We start from the raw sequence: 17,684 nt of genomic DNA on the forward strand, positions 1-17,684 counted from the left end.
TCTTTTGGAGACATTTTTCTGTAGCCAGCTAAATCAGCAAGCTCACTGTCTAAATGTTTCATTTATATTTCATCTCCATGTCTTCAAATGCTTGTACCCCTGCTCTTAGTCACCATTTAGTGAAGTAATGCTTTGTATTCTTTAATCTTCTCTTGTAATTTAATCTTACAACTTTCTTTTTTTTTTCTTTTGAACTCTCTCCAAAAAACCTTTATTTTCTTTTTATTCTTTTTTTTTTCCCCCCTTGTTCTGAGATGTGTTTCAATGTACATAATGTGATAAGCATAGTTTTACTAGAAGCCCACAGAGGGTAGTTATTTTCCTTTTGGATAGCAGCCTTTATTTATGCAGTCAGAAACCATTGAGGGCTGGGTTAGTTTTCAGGGGGTTTGCTGTTTTGGTGCACTGAAAATTTTCTACCATTTTTTCCCACTCTTGCTTCTCAGACTTGCTCCACATCATTGCACTTCTGTCTTTCTCATCTGCTGTAGTTCTGGATTTTTTTCTCCAGATGGATTGCATGTATTCTAAAGGTTGCTTTTTTCATCTTTCTTGCACATGTATTTATAGCTTCCAAAACCTTTCCCCCACGTTTTGAAATCCATCCAGTCTAGCAGGATTTGCTAACTATTTTGCTGGTTTCCCCTATTCCAAATAATGTTTAAAGATGTTAAAAATATCTTATTTCTGACAGCTTTGGACTTGGAGCTTTATGCATGTGTGACAGGGTCACAGCTAGATCAGTTTGAATTAATTTGGTTAAAGAACTTTCCTCTTGAGTGATGTTGAATACAGTTTCAGCATTTTGGTGTGCTGCTGGTTGTCTTTGTGCAGTCCACAGAACCAAGCTTAGAAAGCATACAGCTGTCAATTTTGTTAATACTGCTCCTATGTCTAGTTGTAAAAACTAGTGCATCCACCACAGGTATTTATTCTGCCTTGAATTTTGCAGTAAGACTCCTTCATAAGTTTGTAATGCTTTTCAAGGCATGCAAAATGAAAATAGAGTTTTAAGTAGGAAACTTCATCATATTCTTAGCACACTGACCTTACCACAGCTGATATATTGATATTCAGTTGAGTAAAAATCTGTTTATAGCTTGGCCAGCATGCAGAACAAAAAGGTTTAGGAAACCTGGTGAAACTGTACTCTTTAATTTAATATGCACCTTAGAGAGAATCAGAAAGCATTTTTGTTGCCTCTCTGCCAACAGCTTGTAATACAAAGTACTTGTTACTCAAACTCTTAATTAAAAATGAGTCAGAGCCATGTTTGAAGCAATATTTTGTGGATATTTTAATTATACCCTACTCCAAAACTCCCAAAAGAAATGCTACATTATATTCTTTGAGAATTCTCATAAATTGTTTGACAGTTCTTCTGCCTGCCTGCCTGCCTTCCTCCCTGCCTCCCTCTTGGCTTTGGATTTGCAGTCAGTGAGCTGTAAGAGTAAGGCTTGGCAACATGGCCTCCAAGCTGCTGCTGACCAGTGCAATGATTATTTCTGATTATTTCTGATTCAGATTAACCCTTCTTCCACATCCTTTACTAGCAGTCAATGGAATGCAGATTTCTATTGCTTGGAGAGTTTCTTCCATCTTGCTGTTAAAAGAGAGATTTGAAGATGCAGTTAATTAATTTTATTACATGAAACTTTAATACATTTAATTGTGGTAGAAATTCACTGGCTGTTGATGCAATTTTCTGAGAGCTACAGCTATTTTGGATTGTACTAAGGAGCACCTTGGTGGTACAAGAGTACTTTGTCTATGTGCATCTTGCTGCCAGTGTTTCAGAGAGATTGGGTAGAGTTCACAACAGGTCAGGGCTGTCGTGATTTGACAGTTACGAATTTTGTTCAGGAATAAAGTCATGAATTATCATCAGATATGGTAGTTGTGAGGTAGAGGTTTATGCTTTTTCTGCTCACTCCCTTCAGACTGGGCTGATTAGCATTTCACATGGAAACCTCACTCTGCTAAAGAACAATTTTTAAACTTCAGTCTGAAAAACAAAATCTTTCTAGCAGTGTTGACTTTTAACAGGAGGGATATGCATGAACATCAAGTGTTTGTTGCTTGTGTTCTTGGGGGATTTTTTTCCAAATCTCTGAAATGTATCTGTAGCTGGAGAGAACAGGGAAGGAATTGCTTTTAGCAGATATCTAGTTTGGGGGTGGTACAGATAGCAGTGATGCTGGCAATTGTCTGCAATTTGAGTTTCAGAGATAGAAAGCTTGGAGACAGAGCTCCAAATGTGGAGTAAGGATAGGTTTTGTAGCCTGTTTTGAAAACATAGGTGGAATTTGCTTCTAAATAAAGCATGTCTGTTTTCAAGCTATTTGGTTTAGAGTGATTTTTGTATTCCACGTGCTTCCCAGCATATATGGACATTAAACGACTTAGAAGAATGTGAAATTAGATTCTTGTATGGAGCTGAAGGTCCTTAGTAACATGGGAAGAGTAAGGATCATATTGCCCTGGATCTGATAGCAGTGGGTACTAGTGAGAAAGGCAGCCAGAAGGTAGTTTTATTTCTAGCATTCACAAATGCTGATGCCCTTGCAATGTTTAGTGTTTTTCATTCTACCCAGACGAAGATAACTTGGGAATATCAGCAAAACGTGATTACTGGAATCCAAATTAAAGTGAAACCTTGAAAGTAGCTTTTGAGCTACAAAAAGTGAGGTAGGTGATAGAAAAATTTGATTGACATGGAGCTGAAGGGCAAATCATATAATTTGTGGGGATAAGGTGACTTAACCAATCCCCATCTCAAGTGCTGCACTTGCTTTGAATGTGGAAAAATTCAGGCTGTGGAGATGCAGAATTAGTTCTTGACAAGACTGCTGCTATTTGGGAAACATTCTGATTAAGTGGTCGGTCAATAGCCTGGATGGAACAGAGTATTTGTACATTTCCATTGTAAACAGATGGAGCATTCCAAATACCACAGGAAGAAGGGCCTGAAACAGAAAGACTTGCAGAGTTTTAGCACAAAGCCAAGCTTTTTTTGTTCTAGCATATTAACTCTTAATGAGTACAATGCACGGTGAAAAAATGCACAGTTTTCCTGAGTGCTGTTGCGTTCTGAGCTTCATGCAAGTGTCAGTAAAATGTATCCAGCATTGTCTGCAAAGGTCACTCACTGACTCTCTGGGTGAGCTGTGCAAGCTGCTGCAGCCATAAGCAACCAAACTTTAATCCTGAAAGCAAACACCCTGCACATCTGTTTCACTGGGGCACAAGTTAGTTTTATCAGAAACCTTGGTCATGTGAAAATAAATTGGTATGAGGAGATGGCTTACTGCAACACATTGCCCCCAGTGAAAGAGTTCATGTGAACTAACATATTTCTGAGAACAAGAGTAGTGTACAAGAAGGTACCAGCTTCTTGCTGTGTTGTTGAAGAATGTGTTGCTATGGTCCCTTGGGTCTTCTTTTAAGAAATATTTGACATCTTCAGGTCAACAGAGTGATCTTCTGGTGACTCCCAAGTAGAACTGCAAATAATATATCCAATTACTGCCCAAAGAAATTTTTCACTCTTGGCAGAAGTCAAACCACATAGATGTTTTTTTAGCCTTTTGAAAGGCCATGCAAAGTCACAGACTGCAGGCACTTGTTGATACTAGGAAAAGGACATGGAAACAGAGCCCTTGTTTGACTGAAATGGGAAGTTCCTCCTTTTAACAGAGTGGAGCATAATTGTCTGGTTGAGACCTAGTAGTTTATATATTCTGTGTATTGGCAGATTCTGTCAGGTGTCTTTAGGAAAACAGATAATATCCAAAACCCATGTTGGTAAACACTGCTTATGTAGGGTACTGTAAAGAGAGCTGTATCCAACATCACTGGTAAATGCAGCGCAACCTTGGGGGTGCAGATGGCATGAAGATTTGCAGAGATGTGCACATTTGTGTATGGATGCGGAAATGTGCAGGAAATAGTTTGTTGTAAGACTTAGATACATTTCTGTGTTAACCAATTCAGCTGTGTCTGCTTGAAGTCTGCTAAGACATAGCTTAGAGGAAACTAAAAACTCATTAGAATCCTTCATATCTCACATGATGGTTAAACATGGGAGCAATGTTTAACCATCCCTTTTAGCAGACTGGTGTGAAGAAAAAGCAAATGACATCTCTTCAGGATGTTTTTACTTAATGGGATGTGAAACTGAGAGCCAAGACATTTTGTTTAGTATGAGGTCCAGTATTTGGAGAGCAGAGCTCTTGCAGTTCAGGTAAGGCCTTGAGCCTTTTTGCCCCGCAGTAGATACTGTTAGCTTTGGTGCAGTTTGGTATGTAGTTTTAACTAGATTTAAGAAATTATAGCAAACATGATTCTACATATGAGATTATTTATGTGCAATCATCTTGCCCAAGTAATTTAGTTGGAAGGGAGCCAAAGTGAATTCTTACCAATTTGTATTGAACTGTGCATGGGCTGAGAAGAAATTGCTGTTTGCTATTTCACAAAAACTTTTTCCAGTACTTCTTCCTACCATCTTCATTTAATTAAATTTGAACCAACTCTTTCCTCTTGTATTTATTCCTTCCAGACATGTAGGCAGCTGGATGTCAGCCTCTTTTCACCTAGATGAGGATGCATGTAGCTCTGTCATCAACATATTTTTGACATTTGATCTTGTATGCCATTCCACTGAGGCTCAGCAGACAGGGAACGGAGTGGAATGGCAGTTGTGCACAAATCCTTTGCTCTTGTCATTGGATTTTTAACATATTGTAGATGTTGCTGTTACAGTCTCAGCATGACATTTAATGAAGAATTCACAGATACTGGTTTTGGTTTGCAGTCTGAGTTAAGGGCAAAAATAAAAAAAGGTTGCCGTTCCTTTTGCCAGAGAAATGGCGGTATGTCTATTAGATGGATGCAGCATTGAGAGCTGTTGGTGATTTTTGGAAGAGAGAGCAGCAGTGGGATACAGTCCTGTTTGCACAGTTCTGGTTTTTTGTGCATCTGTGCTGAGTATACATACACGTGTATCTGTCTTCTGCCACTCCAATCCCTTTGGCATTCCTGTCTCTCTTCTTTCATCTTTTCCAACCATCTGCATGTGCAAATGAAAAGATAATTGTTTTGTTCAACAATTTCTTGCTTACTCAACCCTTGGTTTCAGATCCCAGTTTGGACCAGTCCCCTAAGGGGGTTTTTGGAGCTATTACCCTGGTTTTACAGCATTTGAAAGACAGGTAGTAAAATAACAAACCACTTCACTGCAAGTGTGTTATTTTCCTGAGTGAGAGCTTTGTTACCTAAGATGATCCATTTCTTCGTAAGACTTTGTTCCCATTAGTTAATTTTAAATGTAGTAGTTGCATGGCAGGCTTGTGAAATGAAGTACCAGCTGATAATGTGAAGAACTCACCTAAAGAAAGAAAGGATTAGGTGAGCTTTCATGAGACTTCTCTGAATTTGAAATATCAGCAGCAAATTATGTAATCAACCAGGATCAGGAAGAACCAAGAATCTTTTATGTTTGCAGAAAATTTTGCAATCCATCCAACAGGATTTTCTGGTGCTAGCCTGTTTTAGGAATTGCATGAACTATCCACAGAAAGGTTTCAGTTGTTGAAAATTAAGAGTTCTCATTTAATTTGCTGTGGCTCAGAAAGCAAAGCTAGGATTTTCTGCATGGAAAACAGGTGCAGAAAAAGGCAGAGAGAGGTTTGTTATATTGGTAAAGACTGAAGAAAAATTTTATATATAATCCTATTGCATCTGAGGAAGATAAATGGAGTTGAAAGAAATTTTATTTGTGCTGAGCACTGGACGATAAAATCCATTTGAGGATAGGACTGACAAATCCGAAAAGATAAGTGCATTATTTTTCACTTCTTCCATTTTAACAGAGAAGGTCTATTGGAAAGATGTGCATGTTCTTAGCAGGAATCAGCTGTGGGGGAGGGGTTGAGCAGCATAGACCAACCTGCCTGATAGAGAGAGACTGGGAGCAAGAAGGCAAATCTTTTCCCCCATCTCATCATGGAAAATAGGTGCCTTTTTCTTTGCATCTGCATATAGGCACAGAGACTCCTTCCAAACAAAGGGGAGACTTTCTATGTTTCAAAATGCTGGTATACATTGTCTTATGAATAAATGTATTGAGCAATCATTTAGTTATCCCAAGGAGTGTTTGTTTTGCTTTGCTTTGCTCTGCTTTAGACAAGCTAGGTTTGAATTTTGCTGTGGAGAGTTCTGGAGTTTGTAACAGTGCAAGTCTTAAACCTGAATTTCATCATATTTTGTGAAATTCATTAATAGACAGCAAAGTAAAAAATGTAAGCCAAAATATTGTGCTGTTTATTAAGGAGATCAGGTTAGAATGTCTTTTTCTTATGGTGCTTCTGGGCCTTCAAAAAACACAAACTAATTGAATGCATAGTACAAGTCAGTGATTCAGGCTTGCTGGCCAAGGGCATATGGTGTATTCAGTGGAGTGGTAGATACTTTATAGAAACTTACCTGATACCTTGGTGTCAGAGGTAAGCTAGTCAAAACATTGGCATTATAAAAATGTCAGGTAAGGTCTTTCAGTGGTAACACAGTATTAGGAGGAGGAAAAAAAAAAGATAATTAATTTAATTTAAATTATCTCTTGACAAGGTTCTTGCAATCAAAAAAAAATTAAGTCAAACTTGCTCTGCTTATGCCTTCATGCTCTCACTGCATCTTATCTGCTGCTCTGGCAAATACAATTAGAGTTCATAATTTTCTGCATTTGTTTTAATGCTCTTTGAGTAGTTTCAAACTGTATGTAAGACTTGCTTGGAGATGTACTTTCAGTGAACTTAATATACAGTGTTGTGGATTGACTGTGATTTTAGGGCTGCATTGGTAGTACAACCTGTACTCATATGAAGAGCACTTTGTTTACCAAAACAAACTTTGCATCCGTGCATTTATTGGCTACCCTTATAGTTGTACTCATCTAGCATAGATAAATGGTCTGAAGCTCTTTCTTGGCAACCCAGGTCAGAGTAGCTGCAAAACTGTGTATTTTACCAGTCCTCCAAGAGGTTTCTTTAGTGTTTAACTAAAGATATTTCTTTCCCTGTGTGTTTTCATTGTCTCTCAGCCTTTGGTGACAATGTAATTCATTTGAAAATTCCTAATTATGTTTTAGGCTTTTTTTGTGATTTTAAAAACCCACCTTATCTGCTTCAGGGATGGCAAGATCTCCCCATGTAAAGGAGACAACAGCTGCACCCCCACCCCCCCAGGAGTCCTTATCAAGGCTGATCTAATAGCCAGCTTACTGCTTGGCCTAAGCAAAGGTAATGGCTTGAAATTTATTGGCATCTCGAAGGCAGATGCATCTAGTTGAGAGCAGAAGTGTCTCTATTGAATTAAAAAAAGATAAAAAGCAAGAGTTCCTGCTGAGTTTTCCTACTGCTTGTGCCAAAACTTTCTCTTCTCCAGCTTCAAAACATGTTTGTTCTTTCTTGAGTGCCAGAGAGACGAAAGGTCTCACTCTGCCAAGCAAGTGGTGTTCAGCACTCCCCTGCTTTTCATTGCTGTCCTTAGAGGTGGGAAGGCCTGGAGCGAAGCGGTGGCTGTGCAGGTGATGCCCTGCCTCTGCTCTGGCCAGGCGAGTGCAGCCCCGTGGCCAGCTGGCAGCAGGAGCGCAGACCTGGGGCAGCCTGCTGCTGCTTTGGTGACTGACAGCATCCTGGCAATTGCTCTGTCCAGCTTTTAGTCTTGGCACATCCCAGAAACGGGGGGAAAAGGTGGAATTTAATGTGTTATTAAAAAGCAGCAGCTTCCCTAGTACAGAATGGGAGGGGAAGACAGAAGGACTAGCTCAATAATGAGGATGTAGCAGAGACTTCTAGCAAAAAGTTTTCTTACCTCTCCAGGGCAGGTATAAATTAACTGTCTAGCTCTATGCTTATGTATTGTGCCCTGGGCCTGTCAGCTTGACATTGAGGAAGAGATCATTGAGAAAGATTCCTTGAGGCTGTTGATTGTCATGCAGCCTCTCCTGGCACTCTGCCATAAGTAAATACCTAAGTTAGTGGCTGTGACAGTACTGATGTGACAGCAATGACATGTTGGAGGGGAAGCAGCAACAGTGGGCTTGAGGTGGCCTTTGCACTCCAAATGCAGCTTGTTTAAATAATTTGAGGACCTATTTTTTCCTTATCTTCATGCATTATAGCCCTGCTTTCTTTGAGCTGTCTTTTCCTGTGGCTATGAGGCAGTGGAACCAGCTTTAGAGAGTTCAGTGCATGATGTACATGCCCACTCCTGTTGAATGAGGATGGAAAAGATGCACCAAAGGGATAAGTTGTTGCTTCTAGTACATTTTTTGGAAATAGAAAAGTGCAAACAAAAATCAACCAAATCTTTCCCCACGTTTCATGATTACAGGGATGTAAAACGGAAGCAACCAACCTGTTTCTTTACTGACTATTGCTTTCCCTTGGTACAAATTGCATTTTGTGTGGATGTTTAGCTACCTAGACAGTTTTGGTTTTTCTAGACAAAAGTATTTTACTTTTCTGACATGCCCTGAACTCAAGGAGAGATGGACTCCTTGAAATGACAGGAGACTGCTGGAATCCCTGGTGGAGTGTGGAAAGATCACCAGAGACAGAGTTTTCTACAAACATAACTACAGGTCAAGCAACTGCTCTGTGTAATTCAGGCTGGATCATGGGGCCCTAATAGGAAGGAGTAGGACCTGCCATGTGTACTGAAATTATATTTATATGTTTTTGTTGTTGCAAGAAGAGAACAGCTTGCTATACTTGTGTTACCTGCTAGGGCTTAAGCTTCCATAGGTATGTTCTGAAGCTCACTCACCTCAGACTTCACAGTGTTTGTTGTTAGAGAAACATACCATTCAAAACTATTTCAGAAGAGCATCTGGACATAAAGGCAGCTGTCAACTTTCTAAAATGCTGAATTGCCATGTCTAATGGTGTGGCCATGTATTATTGAATTGGGAGTATAGTGACATTAAGAGCAAGTCTGACGTTGGTTATGGTGAAGAGCATGGAAGCTTTTTGTGACTGCTGATGGTGATTATGGGCTGATAAGGTGTGGTGCAATATGATATCTTTTAACTGAAAGTGCCACACTATTAAAAATAAGCTATTTGGCAACTCTGGGAGTATGGTGGGCACCTTTAAAAATCAATCATTGCACTTTTACAACGGTGTTTCTAAACTGAACCCTTGGTCATCAACATGGCTGTTACATGTGGCCTGCAATTAATCTGTGGACCAGCCCTAATGAAAAGAAACTCTTGAATTTTCAGCTTTATGCATCTGTATTGTTAATTTTAAGATTTTGAGGGTTGGCACCAATCACTTGACCTAGAAGCTGGAGAGTTGTGTTTATGTAGGATTCCTGTTGTAACTTGAGCATTTTTTCTAGAAGTTCAGAATTACAAAGCCTGAACAATCCACAGCAAAGAGGTGTGGTCAGTCTGTGGTATGTTTTCAGGCTGGCTACTTTGGTTGAAATATCTCAGTAACTTTTTATAAGATTTAACGATCAAAACAAGAAAACAAAAAAAAAATCCAAAAGGAATTAGCTGTGATCTATGGCAAATAATGCTTCCTGGCAGAGTTCTGACCTTCTTTAAAGAGAAGGACCTGCTGCTGTTGAAGTAACTTAATTTTTTTTTCCACTCTCTGTATAGAGTAGGGGGTCTTGTTAATGGATGCAATTGCAACAGACAGTCTGTATGACTGCATCAGATTGATTAGCTGGGTCCTGGTTACTGCTGTGAGTGGTGATTATGCCAGTACAGCTGCTTTCTCTTTTTATGTACTAATTACCACACGCACGGATGTCATCACCCTTAACACTGCATGGAGTTGTCCCATTAGCGTGGGAGTGGGAAGCAGCAGGGGAGGGGAGCTCTTCAGCGTGACAAGCTGTTTGGAATTGAATGGAGTGGAATGATGAAGCAACTATTCTGATGCAGAATTTTAAAGCTATCTTGTCTCTGAGATTCAGCCCTCAGCCAGCACTTGCAGGTTGTCAAAACCAGACTCATGTCCTCAGAGGAGCATTTTCCATGGGGTGCTGTTTACTGCAAAGCAGTAAAAGCAGTAAAGCTCAGCTGTAGCCAGCAAGTCTCCTGTCTTGATGTGACTGGTTATGGAGCGTGTGGGAGAACAGCTGTGCAAGCTGACCTGCCAGTTGGGAGAGCTTGCTGCTAGCCCAGGAAGGTGGTGGCTTCCTGAGATGTGACAAAGTCATTCTCAGTAGAAGAGAAACTGACTGCTTCTGACTTGCCAAAGGATATGATGAAAGACCTTTGCAGTCTTGAGAGATTCAGAATGTTTATTTTATGAATTTATGTTCCTGGTTCTGGCAGACCCCTCCCTTTCCTCTCCTTCCTCCTCCAAATCCAATCTTCCCATCTGAGAGTGCACCCTAATCTCCATGGTAACAGGTGTTAACCATTGTACAGCTGATTCCCCCCCTTCTATTTCTCCCCTTGCCCTTCCCTCCCCACTGCCCCAGCAAGCAAGGCAGGGCAGGGGAATGGGGCTGATATGACAGAGATGGGTAGGACATAGCTAAACCCCTAGAGACCTGTTCCTTCTGCCCAAATGCATTCAGCTTCTCTGAATGCACTAACTGCTGAGTGATACAGCCAAGGCAGAGTGGCCAGCTTCTGCCATACAGAGAAATCCTTTTTTCTTGTCTAATGTGACCTCCTCAGAGGAGCAGTTAAATTTGTTGCTGGTGGTGGGAAATAATGCAGCTATATTGTTTTGCTCTGACTTGCTTTGTGTGCATAGAGAATGCTCAGGATGAAGGTTCTGGGTACTAGCTATTGGAGGGCACATAGTTAAGTACTCCCTGACTCATGCTTCTCAAGTTAAATTGTCAAACAGACAAGATATGCAGTGGGCAACAGAGCTATGGAGTAAAATGGCCCCAGTTTGTTAAGGCAGCTGATAAGTACCATCCTAATGACTTCTAATTATTTACTTCAAGTCACCTCAGCAGTGCAGTAGTGATTGATGTGCATTCCAATCAACATTCATCCTATTGTTCCAGCATAACATTATTCCCTTCTCTGCTCACTGGTTCACCACCATCCCTTTTTTGTGGAGTCTGAAGGAAATGTTTTGTGAAGGTTGGATGCTTGCCCACTATAAAATCCAGTCTTTCACTTAGATTTATCCCATTGAAAATACAGATTCAAAGTCTGTTAGTTGCGGTAATGACAGTGTACTAGCTAAATTTTTGAAGAAATTCTCTTAATGATTTGGTCTTGTAAATGCAGTTTTCAGTCCTACCCTTCCAAAGTCCTGATACTTGAATGGCCCAGTACACTGAAGCATCTTGTCCCTCTATATTCGAAGTAGCCAGACTGATTCATTACTGCTTTTTCTATTTCCCATGGCTTCGTTTTTATGATTTCCATGTGTCATATTTTTGGGCTAAATGGGTTGTTGTCAGTATACCCAGTTTGGGTTGCTGGATGTGTCACAGCTGTGTGCCAGTCAGCCCATTAAAGATTTAAGGGCACATGTATGTGCATTTCTAGCAGCTGCTTACTCTCACTGCTGATTAAGTGATGGCCTGCAATCCTGTGAAGTGACATATCTCTATGGCCACCTATGCTGCTGTGGGGAAATTTGTTTGAGCCTTCTTGGCTCTCCTGCCTCGTGTTGTCCTGTCAAGTAATCTCCTGTTGTTGTTCCAGAGAGTTTTCAACGTTCTGTACCCGATGCCCGCCGACCAGAGGAGACACGTCAGCATAAACTCTGCTCGCTGGCTGCCCGAGCCCGGCCTGGGACTGGCATACGGCACCAACAAAGGGGACCTGGTGATTTGCCGACCAGAGTAAGTGCTTCAGGAGACACTTCAGAGAGCTGTAACTGCTGTAGCCATTCTGTTCTCAGGTAGTGGGGATAACATGGCTTTTCTTGTGCTTGAGGCATCCTAAAACCCCAATACCTGATACTTCCTTTGGACTGCCACAGTGCTTACCTGAGTCTCTTACAATCAGTATTTGTTTTGCTGATGGTGAACTTCAGAGAGTGTTTGAAGTGCATCTCATTAGCTCATGTTATTTCCCGTGTCCTACTAGGATTTCTGGATCCTTTATTTCTCAAATGACTAGTGCAGTGTCTTTCAGCCTCTGTGGATTTATAGATTTCTGAAGGTTTACAGTGACAGGAAATTTGAGTTAGTAATATGCTTGCTTTCCTCAGCTTTCAAGGTCTTCTTGAAGACTACCAGCCAGGTTGCAAGTTGCTGACCTAGAATTATCAAATACTTTTTTCAGTATTCAAGCAAGAGATTCTGTGAACTGCAAAGATTTTTGTCATGATTATGAGCAAGCCAGTGAATTATTTTGGTGTCCTCACCGAAAGTCCAGTGGTGTGACATATACATTTCAGTTCCCTTTAATTTGTATAGAGCTGTTAAAGGTGTACTGCCCCTTTTATAAGCTTACAATTCAGCACAAGCTAGTTTAGTTGTGGTCTGACACAGATGATGACAGTGACACATACTTTCAGTGTTCCTGGGGAGTGTCTGCATCCTACTTTGCTGAAACCCTTCTTTCCATTGTGTTGGTCAAATGTTCTTTTGGGACCACATTTTTTTATGCTGTGGGGACCCTTCAGAAGTTTCTCTGCTTCAGTTATTTCCTGGTAGTAAACTACCTTAGTGTTCTTTTGGGTTGTGCTTCACATGTTGAAGTTCCTTGGAACTTAAAAGCTGGCACCTAGGAACTTAGAGCACTGCTGGTGATCATACCACATGCATGTGGACTCCATCTGTTGTGCCATGACATCAGGCATGTGGTGCTTGAGGAGAGTCATGTTGTCAGTTTAGAATCACTAGCTGAAATCAGAATAAATATATACAATGGTAACAGTGACTAATTCATCATAGCCTTCTGGTGAAGTCTGGTTGGAGATCAGATTGGACCAGTTGTGGTAGTACAGAATGGCAGTGCTTTTCAAGCAGCTCTCTTGTTCTTTTGAACATAATCTTTCATCAAGACCTTATTTATACATGAAATTCTATAAGATGCTGTTATGGAATAAGCTCTAATCACTCTCTTTCAGGATAAGTGGATTTCTTTAAGAACAGTTGCTGTATTTTCTAAGCAGAATTATTCAGGAATAATGGCTCATTTCTTGAACTTGGGAATATTCTAAGTTATTTTCGGTATAGAAAAATGGTTAAGATTTAGTTTGCTGATTATGGTTCGTGAGATGAACTTGGATGAGAACCCAGGGAAATGAAGTCTCCCTGAGGATGGATTCTTTGATTGAATGCTGCACAGTCAAGCTTGATCTAGCTGTCCTGGCTTCACACAGCCCACATTAGATTTCCACTCCAGTTCTTGCAGTATACCCCAAAGCTGAAAGGCATGTCTCTTCTTGGCACCTCACTAATTAAAGAGTCAATATGAACACTTTTATGATATGGTATGGAAGCACAATCAGCCCTTCTGCAACATCCATGTGCAACCTTCTTAGCTCACTGTGTTAATTATGCACTATTCCAACAAAAATAGGTGGTTTGTATGTGAACATGAAACAAGGTGGCTGTATTAGGTGGGAGATTTATTGGGGGGGGTTGACAAAAATGCTTCAGCAGGTTTCCTGCTGGTGGATTGTATGCTTCTGGTGATAATTGTAAACATCACATGGTCTGGTGGGTTCTTTCTGGAGCAGGACACCTGATGTGTTCTGTTCTCAACTGCACCATTTTATAGACTAAAAAGAGTCAAGAGTGTCTTGTTAACCTCAGCATGAAGGTGTAGATACTCACTGAGCTGTATAATTTGCATAGAGGTACTAACATAAGAACACAAAGGTGAAGGAGGCTCTATCAGAGTAGAAGTGGCTTGCAGCTGTGGTGTCTGTTCCAGATCTACTTGACAGATCCTTAGAGAAAGGAAAAATCCTGACATGCCATCTCAGTAGTTCCTGGCTTAATAAACTTGTTTTGAGATTGGTGTGCATATTGGCTTTAACTTGAGCAATGAGGGAGAAAATGAAAAATATTTGTGTGGTTTCCATACACAGTAATACAGTGGAAGACAAATGCAGGATTCAGCAATTGATAGAGGAGAATATATTGATAATTGATATATGGAGGATAGTCTAGCAAACAGCAGGAAAACACTGTACAACTGACCCCCCCTCCCCCCACACTGTTCTAATTTGGCAAGCTGTGGTCAGTAACAAACAACAGATACTGTTATAATTCCCTGGGTCTTAATTCACATATGCAGTGGAGGCATTTGAAACCAAGTACTACAGGAATCATATAAACAGATTGAAATCGCAGCTGTTCCTCAAGTAGAGGATTTAAATGAGTAGACTGGAAGTACAAACTGACCAAAAAAAAGGAAAAAAAAAAAGGCCTAACTTTGAAGCTCCATGGACTCATAATGGGATGCTATGCAAGTAGTCCTCCCAGTGTTCAAAAGAAACACTGGTTAAAAATTGAAATGGAAATTATGTTGTCAGTCCATTATTGTAATCTCAGTACACAAATTTATAGGGTACATTTTGAAGGTAGGTAAAAAAAAAACCCAAACATGTAAAGTGGGATCAAATGCATTGTGATTTGCAGTGGAGTACAGTAGGTTGTGTACCTGTCCTTGAGAATTTTGTGGTTTTATTTCTAATTAAAGGCTCAGCCAGGGATTTGCTCTAGGTCTAACATATCTGTGGTTTAGTAAGGCAGTTCCTATATTGGAACTACAATAAATCTAGTTAATTTCTAAAGAATTAGAACAAGATCAGGTAAAGAGTGGGTGAAGTCCTGGCAAAAGGAAAGAATACAACATTATTGACAGCTGGTCTCTGTCAAAAAAGAGGTCATTTGGCTTCTTTAAAAAAACAGTTCTGGAACTGGTTGATTAGTACTATTTACATTAATGGCTGGTAAGGGTGCACTGAATAAATTTGCTGAGGATGTGACATTAGCTTTGTCACTGCAGAGAAAAATCAAAGTATTGCAAAGGAATCAGATTGCTGTTAAAGTGACTGGAGCTATAGAAATGAGACTTTAACAGTACAAAGTGCACTTAGTGACTAATTACACTAAGTTCAGTAGATAAAATGACGGAGGAGGAGAAAGACCTGAGGTTTTGGGTGATTGTAGGTGATTAAGCCATCAATACATGAGGCTGTAAGAAAAAATTTTGTTCTAGGATGAGATACAAGATGCTTAACAGCAGAGGTGGCAAAATATTAATATGGGTGTAGAGGAAGCTAGATATATAAGCTGGAATAGTTTAAAATTTGCCTTTTAACTTGCACAGTAGCATAGAGTGCTTGATAGTGGGATCAGGGGAACATTTTATCTAAGAAAATCTGCAGTGTGGAGTCTTTATCAGGGCTAAAAAGGAAAGATAAGGAGGGGGTTATATAGCCTTCCATAAATATCCAAGAAGCAAGAACCATTTAAATGTATATCACAGAATGGTCAAGGTTGAAAGGGACCATTGGAAGTCATCTAGTCCAACCTCTGGTCAAGCAGCATCCCTTAGAACACATAACTCAGGATAGTGACCAGATGGCTTTTTAATATTTCCAGGGAAGGAGATAGTGAAATCTCACTGAGCAACTTGTTCCAGTGCTCAGTCACCTGGACAGTAAAGTCCTTCGTCTTGTTTTGGTGGAACTTTGTGTTCCAGTTTCTACCCATTGCTTGTTGGTCAGCACTGTCAGGAAGAGCCTGGCTCCATCTTCTTGACACCCTCTCTTCAGTCCCCTATCCTCAGTGTAGCCCTCCACTGGACCTGCTCCTGGAGCTCCGTGTCTCTCTTGTCTTGATAAGTCCAGGAGTGGACACAATGCTCCTGATTTGGCCTCACCAGGGCTGGGCAAAGGGGCAGGGTCACCTCCCTTGACCTGTAAAAGAGCTGTTAAAGCTGTTTCTAATACACCCCAGGATTGTGGGGCCTTCTTGGCCACAAGGACACTGCTGGCTCATGGGCAGTTTGGCCACCAGGACCCCCATGTGTTTCTCCACAGAGTCGCATTCCAGCAGATCAGCCCCTTGGCCTGTGCTGGTGCAGGTTCCCAGGTTCAGGACCTGCACATGCCTTTTTTGAATTTCAGTCAGTTCTTCTCTGCCCATCTCTCATTCCTGTCAAGGTCCTTCTGAATGGCAGGGATATCAGCCATCCCAGGTTTGTGTCATCATTGAACTTCCTGAGGAGGCATCTGTCCCTTCATCTAAGTCATTCATGAATAAACTAAACAGTACTGGGCCCAGTATTAACCCTTAGGGGACACCACTAGTTACAGGCTTCCAGCAGGACTCTGAGACCTGTCATTCAGCCACCTCAATCCACTGCTTCATCCTCACATCCTTCCTGCAGCTCCCATTTGCCTGTGAGGATAACATGGGAGACAGTGTTAAAAGGGTTGCTAAAGTCAAGGTAGACAACACCACTTCTCTTCCCTCCCCTATCTAACCAGTATTCCCATTGGAGAAGGCAATCAGGTTGGCTAAGAGTGGTTTGTTTCCCTTTGGTGGATCCATGGTGACTTCTGACACCGATATAAATGAAAATATTTCAGCTGTCATCCAGGTGAGCATATTGCCACCTGGCTGCATACCCCACTGGGATAATGGGGCTAGCAGTTTGGATCTAGATAAATAAATAAATAAATAAATAAATAAATAAATAAATGTTTTTTTATTAGAGAGCAAAGAGGCACAAATTGACTGATTAGGTTGTGACTGCAAATTAGAAGAAGGTGGCAACCCGATGATTTCTGCAATAGCCTGTATGTTTGTTGGATGGATGCAAAAGATTCAGCTGTTTGGAAATGCAGCTCAGCTTGCAGAGACAAGCTGACTGGCATACTTGTGACTGAGGGTGAGACTGAGCTGCTGAGCCATGAGGCAGGTTTTGGTATTCTAAACCCAGGGTTCCCATCTTAATAGGTGTTGACAAGTTGGTTCTCGGAGCTGTTGTGCTCTGGGGAGGTGAGAGCAGGTCTCTGTGACCTGTTAAAAACTTTGTGTACTTTACCCTCTGAATCTAAGTCTTTGAGGAATGGTGTGTGTGAAAGAACCCAGGGGACTGGATTCCTTTGCAGCAGGAACCCAGCTTTTGGAAGTAACTTCCTCTACAAGTGACCGACAGGAGAAACTATTTACTGTTCACAAGTCTGATCTTGGAGCTGGAGCAAGAGGACTCAGGTCTGTGGTTCACAGGCAAATCCTGCTGATAAAAGAATGTTAGCTCAGATGTGGCTTGGGAACAGTTTGCAGTCTTTATGAGGCTGTGACAGCCTTTTTCTTTTCCAAGGGTCTTGTAGTTCACTCTTGTCAAGGTTGCTAACTGGTAGACTTGCATACCCATTAGATCATAAGTCTGCTGTCTGCTTCCACATGGCTTCAGATTAACCCATGATAATCTGTGCTTTTTGGATTTAAGATGAATTTGTGTTCAGTGCAGAAGTGTGGTATTGAAAGGCTCTGAGGCTGCCATGTTTTCAAGGGTGGGCACCACTGAGGTAAATCAAGACACTAAATTGATAACAGTGATATTCAGTGGAAGAGCCATGTCAGATATAAGCAGGAATGCCTTTAGGCTCCATTTAGGAAGCAAAGTGAGCTATTATGTACTAAACTGTGGCCTGGAGGTCCATCACAGGAAGTGATACAGCAGTGTGAATTCCCCCACTCCTCTGTTG

The 17,684-nt window shown here is 40.9% G+C and overlaps 1 protein-coding gene across 2 annotated transcripts in view; it reads left to right on the plus strand.

The window, feature by feature from the left end:
• Positions 1-17,684, plus strand: part of AMBRA1 (autophagy and beclin 1 regulator 1) — a 126,103-nt gene that overhangs the window by 85,940 nt on the left and 22,479 nt on the right. For both annotated transcript variants that reach the window (XM_063158984.1, XM_063158985.1), the window contains one exon: positions 11,702-11,841. In XM_063158984.1, the coding sequence (XP_063015054.1) occupies positions 11,702-11,841 (140 nt within the window). The remainder of the gene's footprint in view (positions 1-11,701; positions 11,842-17,684) is intronic.

The sequence above is a fragment of the Melospiza melodia genome, chromosome 6, assembly GCF_035770615.1.
Source record: "Melospiza melodia melodia isolate bMelMel2 chromosome 6, bMelMel2.pri, whole genome shotgun sequence".
Lineage (NCBI taxonomy): Eukaryota > Metazoa > Chordata > Aves > Passeriformes > Passerellidae > Melospiza > Melospiza melodia.